Here is an 18,900-nt window from a genome sequence, read left to right as displayed (position 1 = left end):
AAATGGGGAGCAATACCTCTCAGTGAGGCCCCTTTTAGTCATTGATATTCACTTCATTACAATGTCCAGGGAGCTTACTTACAAACTAGCTCATATTGGAAAGTTAAACAGTTGTAGGTGTAATCTGTAGAGCAAAGAAAAAAGGAATGAAGGACGAGTGAGAAAGAGACATACACAGAAAGAGGGAGATACATGGCATTATACTTTTGTCAAAACCCATAGGATGCACAACACCAAGGATGAACCCTCATGTAAACTGTGGACTTTGGTTGACAATGATGTGTCCAGTGTAGGCTCATTGATTGTAACAAATGTTCCACTTTGGTATGGATGCTGATAGGGAGAACATTGTGCATGTATGGGGGCAGGGAATATTTGGGAACTCTCTATACTTTACATGCAATTTTGCTGTGAACCTCAAACCGTTTTTTAAAAAATAATGTCTAGGGCCTCCCTGGTGGTCCAGTGGTTAAGAATCTGCCTGTCAGTGCAGGGGGCACAGGTTTGATCTCCAGTCCCAGAAGATCCCACATGCAGCAGGGCAACTAAGCCCAGGCACCACAGCTACTGAATCCAAGGGCCCTAGAGCAACAAGAGAAGCTTCCATGAGAAGCCAGAATACTGCAAAACTAGAGAATGCCCCCCACTTGCCGCACATAGAGAAAAGCCTGTGTGCAGCAATGAAAACCCAGCACAGCCAATAAATAAATAAATAAAACTTTAAAAAATAATGTCTATATTTAATGTCTATTAAAAAGAGAGAGGAAGAGAGAGAATCAAATCATCAAGCCAGACAAGCAGTGGGACTCCAGATCAGAGGTAAAATCCTTGAAACAGAGGTAGAGCCTTACAAGTGGGGAACCTCCCTTACTCCGCCCTCCAAAGCAGGAGTCAAGGAAGTAGCTTTTCTAGGTTTTAATTTTGTAGGTGCCCTAGGAAAGGACAGGCTGGAGAACTGTACCTACTTAGGGATCAGTTCAGAACCTGAGCAGAATTTAAAAGCTTTTGCAATAAAACAACTATTGAATATTTCCAGGCTCTGACAGATTTTGATAAGGACCCTCAACTTCGTTATTTAATACAATGGTTCGCAAAACATCCAGCTTTCAGGTTGACCTGTCAGTAAGTATGTCCTCTCATGGTATTTTAGACTGCACAAATAGAAAGCAAGACAGATAAAATAATATAGGAAATTCAGCTCCTGAAAAATTGCAACAAGGAGGTGGGCTGTGTGTTTTCAGGAATATTCTATATATTCAGAATCTATTTCCCACCTCAACGGTACATAATCATTCAATTTGAAAACCACGTCTTTCAGGAATGTTCTTTAATTTTTTACCTTTTGGAAGGAAGCTTGCTGGCAGCAGTATACCACAACACAAAGCTTTAATGGATCTTTAAATGCCCAGATTAAGAGAGAATGACCTGGAACCCTATCAACTGAAAGGGAAAAGGCAGAAACAACGAATCTTTTTAAAGTTCTCAAACTCTGTGGTCTAAATTAAAACTGCAGATCTCAATTAAAAAAAGAAAAAGAAGCAGCTGTTTTCCAGTCCATTGGTGTCAAGAGTCCTTCATTCTGTATCTGGGGATCCCTCAAATTTGGGATTTTCCATGTTCCAGAAAAACATCTATATCTGCTGTATTGACTACACCAAAGCCTTTGACTGTGTGGACCACAACAAACTGTGAAAGCAGTGAAGTCATAAAACAATTATTTGAGTATTTCTAACTTCTTACTGTAGTCTGAGGTTTGTATCTATCTTTAGGCAGTTGTGAAAACAATCCCATCTACCTCTCAACATACCCATTCAGAATGAGATCTTCCAAAAAAGAAATGCAAGAGATGAAAGAAAGAACTAATTATACTAAATACTTGTTTTTACTCCATAACCAAAATGATCCCTTTTTCTAATGTATTCACTTGAGTTCAATGCGGTGTTCCATTTTCCTGTAACCTTCATTTCCAAAATAAACCATATCAATACTAAACAAGACAATACAATCTCAAAAAAATTAGCAAAGGATTTAAATAAATATTATCCGAAAGAATATACACAAATGGTCAATAAGCACATGCAAAGATACTTAACATCATTAGTCATAAGGGAAATGAAAATCAAAATCACAGTGATATACCATATCACAACTTCTTGAAAGGCTATTTAAAAAAAAAAGGAAAGAAAAATAACAACTGTTGGCAAGGATGTGAATAAACTGGAACCCTGGTGTATTGCTGTGGGGATGCAAAATGGTGCAGCTTCAGTGGGATAGTTTGGTGTAGAAAATGTTGAACAGAATTACTATATGACAGCAATTCCACTCTTAAACATATATCCAAAAGAATTGAAAAGGGAAATCAAATAGACATTTGTACACTAATGCTCATTACACCATTCTTCATTACAAAGAAAAGGTGAACACAAGCCAAGTGTCCATCAACTGATTAATATTATTCAGCCATAAAATGGAGTGAAGTTCTGACATGCACAACATGAATCTTGACATTATGCTAATGAACGAGTCGTGAAAGGACCAATATTGTATGATTTCACTTATATGAAGTACCTAGAATAGGTGAGTTCACAGTAACATGAAGTAGAATAGAGGTTCCCAGAGAGTAGAAGGAAGGGGAAATGGGAGTTATTTCTTTTATTGGGTAAAAAATTTCTGTTTGGGATAATGAAATATTTCTAGATATGGATAGTGGTGATGGTTGCATAACACTTGAGTATAATGTCATTGAATTATACATTCTAAGATGCTTAAAATGGCAAATCTTATGTATATCTTATTACAATAAAAAAGATACATAAGAGGATTCATAGTTTTGCAAAATCATTCTGGGTGTTATGGGAGAGAGACAAAACACTATGTTCTAAGTGTAAGGAGGGAGTAAACTCCAGGTTAGCAACTTTAAGGGTGAGGTGAAGTGAAGTGAAGTCGCTCAGTAGTGTCCGACTCTTGGCGACCCCATGGACTGTAGCCTAATCAGGCTCCTCCGTCCATGGGATTTTCCAGGCAAGAGTACTGGAGTGGATTACCATTTCCTTCTCCAGGGGATCTTCCCGACCCAGGAATCGAACCCAGGTCTCCCGCATTGCATTGTGAGGTAGGGAAATAAATATAATGAATTGGTACAGCCAGGTCAACTAACAAGCTTTCTTAACTCAAAGCAGAGTTGGGATCCAAAATAAGCATCAGAGCAATATAGGCCAAAAAGATATGTCCCCCTATCCTATTTCCATTTATGCTTGAGTTAAAAAAACACCTCCCACTTTATTGCTTCTCAAATTTTGATATTAAATATACATGCCCTAAAGGTGGTAACTGTGCTTACTTTGATCGTCTTCAATATTTCAATGCACAGAAAACTGTTCAGCATTTTCTGGGGACAAAATCTTGAGATATCACATCCTCGAATGGGACCATCTATGTGAATGGCCTATTTGGTATAGGTCAGAGTGAAATTTGTTCAGGGGTTCCATAAGCACCAAAATGCCTTCAACCCCACCGAAGCGTGAGGCCTAGGACCGAGAACAGCTCTCTTCCTTCTCGGAAGAGACTTTCCCAACAACCCCCAACTCCTTAACGGGTTCCTCACGCTCCGTAAGCGAGCCCAAGTCTATCATTCTCTGAGGCAGCCCTAAAGGATTCTGGGAGTTAGGGGCAGGACCAGGGGCAAAATGAAATGTTTGGAGCAAGAAGAACAGCCGGTAAATTTAGGATTATCCGCCGGTTGCTGAGCGACTTCTCAAATCTTCCTGACCACTTCCATCTCTTCTCCCACCTGGTAGGCCCGAGCTCCAAATCCTCCTTCCACGCCCCGCCCCTCAGCTGCTCTACTAGCCAATCATCAGGCGGGTGCTTGACGGACTGGGCCAATCCCGAACACGTTCACTTTGAGCGGGAAAGGCTCAGAAACGCAGAGAGAGCGAGGTCGCCTTAACGGCTGGTTCTTGGCCTTGTCTCTAGTGGGTTACAGGCCTCGGAGGCCGCCGCCCATTGGCCGGGCAGCGGGCCAATGAGGGGTGCGAAGCCGGAGACAGGCCTCCCAGGAGGGGGCGTGGCGGGCCCGTGCCGGGTCGCGTGCGGGGTCGCGAGCCCCTGGTGGGCAATGTAACGGCTTCTCCCCAGCCTCTCCCTCCCGGCTCCTGCCCCCGCACCCACAGACCGGCTCCAGGCAGCGCCCGGGGCGGAGGCGGCAGTGGCGGGGTGCGGGTTGAGGGAGCTGGGCCTCGACGCCCCCCCTCATCCCCGTACCCCAGGAGCTGTGCCTAGTCCAGGAGGGGCTGGGAGGCCCATGGAGGTGAGCTGCGTAGACCCCCGTCCGCCCTCTCACCCCCCGGGCCTGAGGGAGGGACTTGAGGTAACCGGCGGGGACTGTCAGGGGTCTGGGTGGCGGCCGGGCTAGGAGGACGGCGACCGTGAGGAGAGACAGAATGGGCGCGTCCCCAGACGCGGGTCTCTGAAGCGGCCGGGCGGGAGAGGCCGGGTCGCTGGCAAGGAGCCCCGACGTGGCGACCGGGCTGCGCCGCGGGGGTGAGCCTGCGGCTCGGCGGCCGGTGTGGTGGGGGCCTGGGGACGCGCCGCGGGCTGACAGAACTGGCGGCGAGGCGGAGCAGGTGACTGGCTGCGACGCGCAGGCTGCCGCTGCCTCCCCAACGTCGGGCCATGGCGGCGCTGAGGCGGAGGCCGTCAGGGAGGGCCCGTCGGGCGCACCTCGGGGCCCGGCCGGTAAAGGGAGAGGGAACCCCGGGGACGGAGGCGCGGGGTCCCCAAATGAGTGTTCTGGGAACGGATTCCGGGTGGAGCTAGGCGCACAGCCAACGTAGAACCGTAGAAGCCGTCGTCCGGCCGTATCGGTCCGGCTCTGCCCTGCGTGACGTGTCTCCTGTTTCCTATCCCCGTTTCGTGCAGCCGAAAGTCGCGTTCCGTGGAGGTGCGAATCGCTGCTGGAACCTCAGTGCGGACGCCAGCAGTCGACTAACAGATGTCTTCAACAGCGTGGTGCTGACGGGCTCCCCTTCCTTCTATGATTGCTACAAATCGCAGGTCCGTTTCTCCGCTCTGCCCTTTGTTAGAGGATTTCTTCTCCTTCAAATCCGACCCTACCCCCAGCACCCAGCCCATTCACGTTGGCGTTTAAATTGCTCCACGTTTAGGACCAGACAATATTTTAAATACAGAGTTTGTAAAATACAAACTGGTTTTCAAAGCAAGTTAAGGAATACGATTTTTCATTGATTCTTGCTTTTGCTTTGTCCTCAGCGTTACATGATGCCAGAAATGTAAGAAAATCGTATTTGCTTATACCGTAAGATAATTTTCCCTTCCGGCATTTATTGGAAGTCGGTGCAAACATACGTTTGATCATTTAAAAGGGAAGTTTTTCTATACATTTTTATTCTCTGGCTCTAACAATGTCTTAGATGACGTGGTACCTTTTACCTCACCTAAAACATTTAGTTTGGTTAATCGTGTTAAATTAGCTTAGGATAATATGTCATTTTCATTTGAAATTATTTAACCAGCACATGGCTGTTGATATTGTTATATTTTGAATTATAACAGTGTTCTGAAATAAATAATTTTATTTAATTCACATGACAGCCTTGTATAGTATTATACCCGTTGTACAGATAGAGAAACTGAGGCCCAAATAATTTGACTTATGCTGTAAGTGACAAAACCCAAGTTGACTCCAGGTCTTTTCACTGCCAAGACCAGCATTCCACTGCTGTCTATAATGTTTGCTGCTGCTAAGTCGCTTCAGTCGTATCCAACTCTGCTGCTGCTGCTGCTGCTAAGTCGCTTCAGTCGTGTAGGACTCTGTGCGACCCCATAGACTGGCAACCCACCAGGCTCCCCGGTCCCTGGGATTCTCCAGGCAAGAACACTGGAGTGGGTTGCCATTTCCTTCTCCCTATAATGTTTACCTGACTACTAAAATTTACTTGGATTTAATTTCAGTTGATTAAGCATAGCAAGAATAAAGTGAGACATTTTGCAATTATCTAGACTAATTAGTGTACCAACCCTAAGCATTCACATATTTAACTTCCAGAAATGTTTTGACTGAAAAGGATCTAGATAGCCACCACATTAGTTGCTTGTTTTATCCTAGAGTATTAAATTTAAATCAGTGTTTTAAAAGGATTTAATTTTTCTAATACTCAAATCTTTAAAATATAAAGTATACTTGAAAATAAAAAAAGAAAAAATATAAAGTATACTTGAAATAATACTTATATATTTTGTTTGAAATACTGTTTACCTCATTTGATATTATATAATCTGAAAATGCTCATTTTGTTTAAGCAACTCTTTCAAAACGATGAACAATTATTTGTATCACTTTGGATACTTCACACCTAAAAGAGAGTTAGGTTGGGCCTGTCATATAAACTTAAGAACTAAAGGAATAAAATTATGAAAGGTTCTAACCATAACAGCCTTTGTAAAAGTTACTGCTAACTAACAGAAATTTTGGAAAGACAGTTTTTAGTGGCACTTTTAGCAAAATCTCTTGTGTGCCTCAGTTTCTCCAGCTTTAGAATAGTCAACAAAATAATAAGCTATAAACAAGAAAATTTAGGTTTCAAATAGTATTCATAACTATAATTTAACTAAATGGCTATAAAATGTTTGAGATTTGTAAAGATTTGTGATTAGATGATATTAATTTTCATATATTATTGGTATAAACTCAGTGAATGTTTAAAATGTTATTTTTCAGTTATGTCCATGAAGAACAAAAATTTAGAGTGTTTTGATCTAAACATGTTTTATCTCTTTTCACATCAATTTTGATTGAGAATAAAAGCAATTAGAAAATATTTTTAACCAGGATTATATACCTTCTATATTTATAAGAAAATACCCTTTCTACTCTGTTTATGTCTGGATATTTATAGCTATTACATCTCAGGTTTTAGTAGCTCCTTATTTGGAGAGTTAAAAATTGTGAATCTATGTATTCAGACTATTTTAAGTATTTAAAATTTGAGGTGCAGTATTTTCATTGTACTTCATTCCCTTTTTTGGAAGGAGCCAGAACTTCAAATAATTCATTAAAATCTTAAAACTCAAACCTTTTACCTTATTTACTCAAAATTCATTATAGAAGTATAAAGAAAAAAAATGAACTCGTTTTTTCTTATAACTATAATATCTTTAAATTTCTTAAGCTAAAATATGTTATGTATTGTCTCATTTTTATATTTCCTCTTGGAAATAAACTAAGCTGAAAATTAAAGATACTGTTTTAAAAGGCCCTAGTGTAGGAGTGGAGAAGGCAATGGCAACCCATGATGTTTATGAGATTTATCCACATTGTTGTTTTGCCAGTAGTTTATACCTTTTTATTGCTGCGTATGATCCCACTGTTGGAATATATGACAGTTTGGCCACCTGTTGATGGACATTTGCGTTGTTTCCAGGTTTGGACAGAGAAGGCAATAGCACCTCACTCCAGTACTCTTGCCTGGAAAATCCCATGGAAGCAGGAGTCTGGTGGGCTGTAGTTCATGGGGTCACTAAGAGTCATACACGACTGAGCGACTTCACTTTCACCTTTCACTTTCATGCATTGGAGAAGGAAATGGCAACCCACTCCAGTGTTGTTGCCTGGAGAATCCCAGGGATGGGGGAGCCTCATGGGCTGCCGTTTATGGGGTCACACAGAGTTGGACACGACTGAAGCAACTTAGCAGCAGCAGCAGTGTAGGAGTAAGACGGCCTTGAGTTTGGGTTTTAGTTTTGTCATCTCTTAGCTCAATAATTTGTAGCCTCATTTTTAAACCCATTATAAAACACCCATTTCCTCATTTTTAAAATACAGAGAATATCCATGTCATAAGGTGACTGAATACAGTGTGTGGAATTTCTTTGAAAATTTGATGTAAATGTACATTTACTTGTTTTTCACAGATTGGGGGCATTAAGACTGAATTTTGTAAATGATTTATTAAAAATAATACTAAAAATAACACAGCTATGGTCCACATAGTGCTCATCTGTTCAAAAAATTAAAACAGCAATAATTGTAGGTGTTCGTGTCCTATCTCAGGGATAAGCAACAGCTATTGGACAGGGGCAAATCTGCTGAGTGGCTGTTTTTGTAAACAGAATTTTATTGGAATAGCCACAGCCTCTAATTTACACATTGTCTATCGTTGCTTTGGTGTTAGGAGTTTCAACAGAGACCTTAACACAGCAAACCATAAAACATTTATTATCTGACCCTTTATAGAAAACAATTGCCATCTCCTACTGTTAAAGTAAGCTTAAGTGGCTAAGTCTAGATTTGTCTCCCAACTTTTACACATGTTATTTCCTCAAATTTCTTAATATTTCACTAATATTCTGTAGTTTTTATTGTATCTGATATACAAACATGTCTTTAAAATTTCAGAATGAAGATAGTGTTGACCTAAGGCAGACCTATGCTCCACTTTCTTCATCAACGGAATATGCAAGTTCTGTAGATTCTTCACTTTTCTATGCACCATGGTCTACATATGGAGATGATATTAAACAGCCCTGTAATTCTCAGATCAATGTAAAGAACAGGTAAATTAATACATTAGATTTCTCAGGCTAAACAAAGTGTTCTTAAGTTTGATTACGTGGGAACCTAGTTGTTTTAGCTCTTTGTTCCCTATATCAGTATTTTTATGACATTGCAATTTTATTTATCAAACTTCTAGGAAATAAAGTTATGTGTCTATAATTTTTTTCTTGCTACTTTCTTTCATTAATTAGAGGCAACTCTAAGTGAGTACATCTTAAGTTCCTCTTTCTAAAGATACCATATAAATGAGTTACAATTTTTCAATCTATTTTTTAATCCAGTTCTAAGTTTTTAGTAATTCTTCCCTTTACAAGTATACAACAAACAGGATTTTATCAAATGTAAGATACTTATTTTCTATTCAGTTCCACTAATAATGGGGGCTAACTCTATGTCAGATTCTCTCCTATTGGGGATATTAGAATTAACATGGCAAATATTATCTCTGCCTTTATAGATCTTACAGTAATGGTGATGATTATAACTTGCCAGGTGCTGCAAGTGCCTGGTGTACTGCAAGGTAAGGTCTAAAGGAAGAAGTATAAAATATTATGGGAGCTTATTGCAAAGAGAAGCTTAAGGGAGTGACACTACCTTTATGTTAATTATAATGAGGGAACAGTTAAAAGAGGCTGATGTGTCTTTAGTTTACCAGGAAATAATTATTTTTAAAATCTACTAATTAAATAATTGTTAAAAATTTAGAAATTAGTTTTAAGTTCTCTAAAGTAGATTTTATTAGGTAGACTATATAATATATAACTCTACACAAAAAAAGTATTTTTTTAGTTAATACATGTTCATTGAAAAACTTCAGACTTTATAGAAATATGTAAAGGCAAGCAGAAGTTTACCTTTACCCTGCCTTTCCACCTCCCAGTAACAACTATTAACAGTTTGGTATATATTACATCGAATATTTTTCTAGATATATACTAACATATTATTATACAAAAAGTTTATATCAAATCTTTTTGAAATAAGTATTAGACTTGTAAGTAGACCATTTATTCAACAAGCATGGCAAATGATAAACCTTTGCAAAATTCAAGTTTTTTAATATCATGATCATTTATTCAGTTTAATGATTACTAATACCTACCTTTCCTATGTTATGAAGATCAATGAAATATTTGAATGTTATGCAAGTATAAGGTATTTTCATTTCTAAAATGTCCTAACACTATGAAATGTTAGACCTAAAATATTAAAAACCAAGAAGTTACAATTTTAAAACAACATATTACTTCTAGGAACAAATTACCCAAAATCCATAAGAGGTAAAAAGGGTCCAGTATATTCCATCTCATTGTTGTTTTTTACATTTTGTATTGTTTAGATAGTGTTGGTCACTAGGTAGGATTTCATCTACATGGAGAACCAGTCACTTCTTTGGCAAAGACTTAGGGATAGCCCCCAAATCTTTTACATTTAAGGGACAACTGCTACATTCTTGTGATATTTAGGATGACCATATCACTGTACTTTTTAATCTAACTTTTAGTATAAGAGTCACAAAAAGAGAGTAACAGGTTCATATGGTTTTCAAATCACAGATGAAAAAACTTAGCAAGTGTGATGTAATGATGTATAATAGGACTAGACATGCTTTCAGAAGCAGCCATGGTACCAATCATGTCTATAACATCATAGATTAGAGATTTATATCTTGGTCATCTAAAATGAATAGCATGTGTTTTGGAGAAATAAGAGGTAAGCATTCATTGAGAACTAGACATAAGATTTGGAATGAAGGAGAAATACTTATGTAGGATAAATAGTATGCCAAAGTGGAAAATATTCTTGAGTTCCTATTCCCTCTTTAGTTGAAATGAAGGTATAGAGTTAATCCAAATATTTTATAGAAAAATAAGTCAGAATAAGTCTGGAAAAAGAAATATATTATGTTTCAATATGAGCAAAAGAATTTACATGTGATATTCGTTTATTTTTAGGATTCAAACAGAAAGAAATGACTATGGTAGTGAAACAGACTTATATGGACTTGTGTCTAACATTTTGGAAGAACAAGATAAATCACAGCCATACTTTGCTGAGGGGTTAGTATATTACATAACCTATATAGTATGTAATAAACTTTTAAATTCCCAGGTACTAGATCATTAACTTTTATTTTTACTTAATAGAGGATCATCTGACATTCGACATCGTAATTCAGATATTTGTTTCTAGGAGCCTAGATTTTCCTGAGGTGCTTGCCATACAGTTGAAAGTTTAATTTGCTATTAAGAACTTTCATTTGAAAAATCATTCTTCCATAACTCAAAGCTGTTTTCCTTGAGTTCATGAGCTAAAATTTGGCTTAAAGAGTATAAATTTCAACGACTTTTATACTTATACCTCCAAAAATAAAACTATCATCGCTTCTGAGTAGAAATATGTATGGATTTTATTCATATAGTAAAAACTTTTAAAGTATGCATTAATTGTTTTACTTGGGTATAGAAGCCATGTTATCCAGATTCCCTATTTCATAAATAGGGAAATATGTAGCATACATATAACCAATGAAAATGTTTTCATTTCAATGAGAGTACATCTTTTTTAATTAAAAAAATTGTAGTCAACAGCACTTTTGTATTGATCTTATATAATAATGTAAGAAAAACCTTATCTGGTTTCTACTTACTATATGTAAACAGTTCATGTAAGACCGTGCAATCACCAGCCTCAGGCTTTAGTTTATGTCGCCTCGAAAAGTATACTGAAGACATATTAAGACTAAAATGCATATTTATGCAGCATATAGCACATTTTAATTGGCAAAAAGTTATTTGGATGTAATGGCAGCTTATAAGGCAAAGTTGGAAAGGATTAGAGAATGGTGAAATGGGGCAATATAAAGGTTTTGAAAGCCTTTCCTCCCTTCTCCACTAAGAAAATAAAGACTTTAAAAATCTAAATTGTAATTAAATATATTTGCTTGTTCTAGGACCTGTTCCTCCAATTTAAAGTCAGTTTGGCCAATGAACACAAGCAGATTTGCAGATCACCATGACCTCTTAACAGAAACCAAAAGGCCAGTAGATACAGCCATCTCTCAGCAAGCTTTTTATACTGGTGAATCTGTGTCAGCAGTGGAAAAGCAGTACCTACATAACAGTAATCTCATACCACAACAAAAAATAGATGAACTTTATCATGGATTTACTGGTTTAGACCTTGAAGAACAATGGATGTACCCCTCACGAAATGATCATTCTAACTGTTACAATATTCAGCCAAATGATACAGCTAAGACAGCATTTCAAGAATATCCATTTATCAAAAATTGTTTTACACCACAGACTGGTCTGTCTGACATCATGAAAGAATCAGGAGTTGATACTTACTCTTACGGAAGAGAGAAAATATGTGCTAAAGGTCTTGAGGCACCATTACAGCAAAAGAGGGCAGAGATATTTCTTTCCCAATTTAATAGGTACAGTGAAAATCCAGATTATTGTAGATACCCAGAATATGCTCATCCTAATAAGGCTAAGCTGAGTAAGTGTTCGAATTTTAGTGTCCAAGATAGTAAAAAATTAGCTAGTGCCACACCTGAAACACCAACTGTAGAAGCAGACACCTACACAAAGTTATTTCAGGTAAAACCAGCAAATCAGAAAAAAATGGAGGAGACAATACCTGACCAGCAGAATTTCACATTTCCAAAAACTACACCACATCTGACAGAAAAACAGTTTGGAAAGGAAGCAGCATTTACTGCTGATTTTGGCTTAAAATCAGAATATGGACTAAAACCTCATACAACTTGTTCAGCTAATAATGATTTTGCTAATGTCACAGAAAAACAACAGTTTACAAAACCTGACCCCCCAAATTCTGAGTATTTTAAATCAGTGAATTTACTAGCAAATTCAGCAACATCTTCAGGAGGTATCAACTTAAACAGACCAACATGGATGAATGTCCAAACAAAAAATAACACTCCTATTCTTTATCGAAACCAAGGTAACTTGATGAAATTAAATTCTCATTTAAGTGCAGCTTCAAAATGTTCTAACCATTCTTCGGATTTCCCCCAACTATCATCTACAAATTTAACCCCAAATAGCAATTTATTTCAGAAGTATTGCCAAGAAAACCCTTCAGCATTTTCTAGTTTTGATTTTGGTTACAATGGTGCAGAAAGAATTCAATCTATCAATCACATGGAAGGACTGACAAAGACTGGAGAAGAAAATCTCTTTGAATCTGTTACCGATAAAAAAATAAAGCAGCCAAATGGATTTTGTGATAACTATTCAGCTCAACAGTATGGGATCATTGAAAGTGTAAACAAACATAATTTTCAAGCTAAGCCCCAAAGTGGACATTATGATCCTGAGGAAGGGCCAAAGCATTTAGATGGCTTATCTCAAAATACATATCAAGATCTGTTGGAGTCACAGGGTCATTTTAATAGCCACAGACAAGGAAGTGGAGACAACAATATTAATAGCCGTGTGAATCGCACACAGGCATCATGCTTTTCAAATAATTATATGATGGGAGATTTAAGGCATAATCAGAGTTTTCAACAACTTGGTTCAAGTGGGTTTCCACTAAGATCCACTCATCCATTTGGCCATTCAGTTGTTCCACTGTTGGATTCGTATGATTTGTTTTCTTATGATGACTTAAGCCATTTATACCCATATTTTAATGATATGATGTATGGTGATAATTCCTTTTCTGGTTTCGTGCCAACTTTTGGATTTCAAAGACCAATTAAAACCCGCAGTGGACCAGCCAGTGAACTCCATGTTCGTCTAGAAGAGTGCTATGAGCAATGGAGAGCATTAGAAAAGGAGAGAAAAAAGGTAATACAAAACTATCCATTTAGGCATAACTTAATATATCCCCTTTGCCTATTTTCATTTTGTTTACCCTAGTGTAGTTTAAGAAAGAGTACTTACTTTTAAGTTGAATTCTTCTATAATGTGTAGTATTTGTTAAGTCCATGACTATACGGAATTAATTAGGTGACTTAAGAGACTAAAAATGCTTGGGGCTTAAAATTTTTTTTAAGTTTATTTTGCCTGTTAGGTAGACTTTTTCCTTAATGGGTTGAAAGTTTATTTATTTGAATTTTCTAAGTATTAAACTATTGGAGTGTTCAGGTATTTTATGCAGTAAGTGTGACAGAAAAGTACATGGTACTATGGTTTGTATTTATTGCCTTTTGATTCCAAAAAAGAATTTTTATCTAAAGGAGTAATTTTCGATTTTCTTTTTAGGCCTATGAGAAATATTATTCATGATTGAATCATATTTAGAAAATTTAGTATCTAAAAGTTACGTATTTTTTTTACAGACTGAATTGGCCCTTGCGAAGAATTATCCAGGGAAAAAAGTATCCAGTACTAATAATACTCCAATTCCACGGCTAACCTCCAATCCATCTAGAGTTGATCGGTTAATTGTGGATGAACTTCGAGAACAAGCCAGAGTAAGCTGTGAAAATATCTAATAGCAGATTTTTTTAACTGGTTGATAAAATTTTTAAATGCCTCAGCAAGTTAGAGTTCTGAAGGATTCTTAAATCACATTTATGTGTAACTCTCTGAAATGTATTCTTTCCCATGTTTGGACCTAGAACTATTAGTTATTTAGGAAAGGGAAAATAGCCCCACTCAGTCATTAAAATATTAAGTTTAGTAATCTTAAGAGATTCCTCTTCAAGAAATCCAGATTAGCAATGGAACTAATCCACAAAAGAAGGAAAAAATTTTAAAGCAAAACCATTTAAAATATTTATAGGGAAAGTCCCATTTCTTATTCACAAACATTTGTTTTCTAGCTTCACGAAAAAGCTTTGCTTATATTATACAAGGTAGTAAATTAATAGGAAAATTACCTTATTTCGTTTTCTTGACCCTGTTCTCTTGAGTTATTTAACAAACATTAAGTATATCTAGCAATGTATTAATTACTAATAAACTGAAGTATGTAGGTATATGCATAATTTTATAAAATAGCCTTATTTTGGAAAAGTAGTATATCACTTCAGATCAAATGTAAAGAATCTTGATGTTAATTAAAAATTATTTTCCTATTATCTCCTTTGTAATTTCAGAATTTTCCAAGCAACTGTAATAGAATAGGGTAGTTTTTTCTTTCTGACCCTCCTCTTTTAAAAACTTCTGTTTCCTGGGACTTCCCTGTGGTCCAGTGGCTAAGACTCCATGTTCCCAATGTAGGGGCTCCTGGTTCCATCCCTGGTCAGGGAACTAGATCCCACAGGCTGCAACTAAGAGTTCTTATGCTGCTATGTAGATTCACTATGCCGAGTGCTGCAACTATGACCTGGTGCAGCCAAATAAATAAAATAATTTTTAAAAACTTCTGTTTTCCAAATAAAATTTGATAATGATTCCTAGGAAAAGGTATGCAGTGAAACAGATTGCATCTATGATTGAATAAAAGCCATTTAAGGAATTATAAAAAATCAGCACAACAGAGTCTTTTTTTATTGATCATTATTTTCTTACCTATACCATGCTGTCTTTAAAATACAGATATGAAATACTTCAATGGAAAAATATTGATTTTTACTTAGCTTTCAGCCTTGATCAGTTGTAATTTTTAATCAAATTCGTAAATTTGTACAATGGAATTTATCAGTGGTGTGGTCAGATATAGCCAAATGTTATAAAAACTTAAGTCTTTTTTTTTTTAAACTTCCAAGTTAAAATTTTTCTCAGTAATGCATTTCTAGGCAATAAATCAAAGAATTGCTAATGTGAGTATTAAGAAATGTACTTAATACTTTCCAGCCTTACATAGGCTTCACCTTAGTTTAGCATATTTATAGCTGTTATAATAATTTTGTTTCTGTTTAGCAACATTAGCCTAATAATATACAAAGGGCAAAAATATTTTTATGTGTACTACTTCTAGTTTGCTGGTTTTATAGAATTCTGAAAAAAATCTTTTAAAAGTTTATTAAAAATCACTTGTATAAATTTTTACACTTATTCAAAATGACTATCTTATTTTAAAAATATATAATTTGTAGTTCACTGGAGTTTTTACTATGGTATTTTTTCCTTGTGTTGTCTTATTTTCTCCCTCAAGAATCTGGCTGGTTGTACAGTTGGGAGGAAAATATTTAATACCTGTACACTTGTGTTTTCTCCATGGGCTTGAACTGGCATGGACTTACGCCAAAGAAATTTGGTAGGAGTGTAAGGTTAGAGGCATTCATTCAGGTGCTTATTAATTGAGAGGTATTTTTCTGTTCTTTCCAGTCACTGAATTATATGAGTTTTAAATCATTTGGCTCCCAAAGGCAGTTACTGTATTTATTAGATGTTCAAATCCTAGCTACTCAAAAGTTCTCCTTCCTTACTCCTTCCAAGTTTAGAATTTGAAATTTTAGGCATATACAATATGAAACATACTCCCCTTACTATATATCTAAGATATATAGTGTTCTTTTTTAGGCTTAATTAACCAGAAGATTCTTCTACCACCAGAAGATTAAGACCTCCTAATTTTCCCTAGCAATTTTGACACTTAATAGGATTTATTTTGTTACTTAAGCTAAACTTAAGTCAGTATTTTCTGGATTATGGACTCCTTAAAACTAACACTAGCCAATATTATTTCTGACTTCCAAAAGGGAGAACATTGAAGGCCCAGAAAGGAATTGCTGAGGTCAAGATTAATCAGATCTAGAGACTGATTGACCCTTTTTAGCTCAATTTTTTTCTTTTAACTACAGTAACTCCTAATAATGCTCTTTTGGCAGGCTATTCTCTTATTTACCAAAAAGAATGTCAGATTTTATATTTGCACTTACTGTTAATCATATGGATATATTTAAATGTTTGGCTTTTTCACTGTTGCTTATTCTCAGAAACTGACTTTTAAACTGTCTACAATTAACATATGTACAAAAGACGGACTTTCCATCTTTGTTTCCCCCATCATGGTGTCAGGATATAGTAAGCTAGTGAAGTGAAAGTTGCTCAGTCGTGTCCGACTCTTTGCAACCCTATGGACCGTACAGTCCATGGGATTTTCCAAGCCAGAAGAATGGGTTGGGTAGCCTTTCCCTTCTCCAGGGGATCTTCCCAACTCAGGGATGGAACAGGGGTCTCCTGCACATTGTAGGCAGATTGTTTACCAAATGAGCTATGAGGGAAGCCTAAACATTTACTTATTACTGAATGAACATTATTCCTGTCATCTCTATTCTGCTTCATTGAAGATTTGTTTTAAATTAATGACAGGGCAATGTTAAATTTTAAATGCCTCATCAAAATTTAAAATGTTTCTCTCAGGTTGTGACTCTACTGGGCAAAATGGAACGTCTTCGAAGCTCTCCCCTTCATGCCAATATCTCTACAGCTCTTGATAGACACTTGGAGTCCATTCACATTGTACAGTCACGTAGAAAGGATGAAATTGTTAATGCTTCAAATCGGCAAAGGCAAGGAGTTCCTAGATGCCAAGATGACAGAGGTACAAACATTAATGCATATCCTTTTGATAAGGCAGTTAATTTGAATGTTAATAAAATCAGATTCTGAAGTTAAAAAGGTTGGATTTCTAACACTTAGACTTATCTAAAAAATAAATTGTTAAATGGTGCCTACATAATTTACTCCAAAAGTGAAAGTGAAGTTATTATCTATTTTGCTAATTTTACTCATTTAATTGTAATAACTCTGTCAAAGTCTGTGTTCTACCCAAAGTATAGTCATGGTCATACAAGTCAGAAATAAAATACAAGTGTAACACTTTTTTTTACATTAGTATTTATATTTAAGGTATAATACTTTTAAATATTAAGTCAAGTACTTTGATTAGCTCAGTCAGTAGCCATCTTTCTTTTATAAAAAATAATGATGTTTGATCATTTAGTAGCACAGACTGGGTTTTATAAAGAGTTAAGGAGTACTTAAATGATATTTAATTTGAACTGACCACAAATGTTTCTTTTACAGATGTTTTTGCGCTTGCTTCAGCAATTAAAGAGATGTGTGTAGCTACTCGGAAAGCGCGTACTACCCTGTGGTGTGCACTGCAGATGACCTTGCCAAAAACAGCCAGTACAGCTGGCCAAACAGATGTAGAAAAGGCTTTACAAGATATAGTAAACTGTGAAGATAAAGTCCATGAAAGCCTAAATAGTAGCAATCCAATGAACCAGAGAGGTGAAGCAAACAAACATTAAGGAAATGGCAGCAGAAAGAAGAATAAAAAGCTGATAAGTAAATGTATCAAGACATGCTAAAAAATTTTAATGAACTTGTCAGGCTTGAAAATTTCATTACATTAATTGTCTTTCAGATTTAAAGTTAATAATACCTTAATGAAGTCTAACTTCTATTTAAAAATCTATTTGGAATGAATCAGATGTAGTTGAAAGTGAGTCAGACGTAAGTAAAGTTGACTATTCTAGGGCAACTAGAAATGCCCAGGTAGTCAAAGGTAACAAGTTTAAATTAAATTTTTCCTAACAGCTGAAATATTGCTGAAACTCATTCTGCAGTGCAGGGAAATGCAAATATGAAATTCTTCTAGAAGATAAGTTTCATTTAGGTCTGCCTTAGTAAGTATAATTCCAAATAATGAATCTTAAGTGACTGTAACACAATTATGGCTACAGTCTAGTAACCAAAACAAGTTTTGATTGTGATATAAGAATGTTTTCCTTACAAAACTGGATAATACCTAGGGAACAAAGGAAAGAGGGATGAACCCAATATTCATGTAAAAATTTAATATTTAAAATACTACCATATTTATAAATTTGAAATCTTAGTGCCTAAGTATTTGGAGGGAAGTGCATCTGATTCTCCTAAATTAGTGATAAAAGTGCCAGTGTAAAAACCATGCAAGTTACTGAATATAAAACCTGTTCAAATCATTTGTGTATATTATTTAAATTTTAATTACACTATCAATTATTAAATATTTCCAGTTTTAAAGTATTTTAATTGAATCAAAAAACAAAACATTTCCTTTACCTGGATCTTTTAGACTTGATGCATCTAAAATAATGACTATTGTCTTAATACCCTTAGTTTGCTGCCTTTTTGAGGGTATCACGAAGTTCTAAAATGTATTTTTTTAAGGTTAATCTTTTACTAGTTTAGTTTGCAATTGGTTAGTGTATATTTTGTGTAGTTATGTTCATTAGTTTGCTTCTGAATTTTTTAAGAGCTCTTGAAAGCTTGGCTTTTTCTGTTTCTCATCTTAATATCTTTGTATGGAACCCAAGTAATTTATTCAGTAATATGAAATGTTGGTATTATGTGACTCAGAAGATCTTGGGTTTTAACATTTCTAGCATGAGTTAAACTATA

At 36.3% G+C, this 18,900-nt stretch overlaps 1 protein-coding gene across 2 annotated transcripts; it reads left to right on the top strand.

The window, feature by feature from the left end:
- Positions 1–3,934: 3,934 nt before the first annotated feature.
- MEIOC (meiosis specific with coiled-coil domain) lies at positions 3,935–17,770 on the top strand. Of its 2 annotated transcripts, XM_025279960.2 has the most exons (9): positions 3,935–4,309; positions 4,921–5,055; positions 8,417–8,574; positions 9,033–9,095; positions 10,531–10,635; positions 11,529–13,401; positions 13,896–14,030; positions 16,870–17,050; positions 17,536–17,770. In XM_025279960.2, the coding sequence occupies exons 1-9, from the start codon at positions 4,304–4,306 to the stop codon at positions 17,763–17,765; spliced, it is 2,886 nt and encodes a 961-aa protein (XP_025135745.1). In that variant the 5' UTR covers positions 3,935–4,303; the 3' UTR covers positions 17,766–17,770. The 2 variants fall into 2 exon arrangements, with proteins under 2 accessions (XP_025135745.1, XP_025135746.1); XM_025279961.2 differs by lacking the exon at positions 9,033–9,095 and having other exon boundaries at positions 3,936–4,309.
- Positions 17,771–18,900: the final 1,130 nt, after the last annotated feature.

The sequence above is a fragment of the Bubalus bubalis genome, chromosome 3 (genome assembly GCF_019923935.1).
Source record: "Bubalus bubalis isolate 160015118507 breed Murrah chromosome 3, NDDB_SH_1, whole genome shotgun sequence".
Classification (NCBI taxonomy): Eukaryota; Metazoa; Chordata; class Mammalia; order Artiodactyla; family Bovidae; genus Bubalus; species Bubalus bubalis.
The sequence above is the reverse complement of the archived record's forward strand: the minus strand, read 5'-3'. Positions and strand labels throughout refer to the sequence as shown.

Bases quoted from the DNA above. Each gene is read 5' to 3' on its own strand.
- MEIOC (XM_025279960.2), top strand. The intron at 5,056-8,416 runs GTCCGTTTCTCC...TTAAAATTTCAG, and splicing joins ATGATTGCTACAAATCGCAG to AATGAAGATAGTGTTGACCT. The intron at 10,636-11,528 runs GTTAGTATATTA...TGCTTGTTCTAG, and splicing joins CAGCCATACTTTGCTGAGGG to GACCTGTTCCTCCAATTTAA.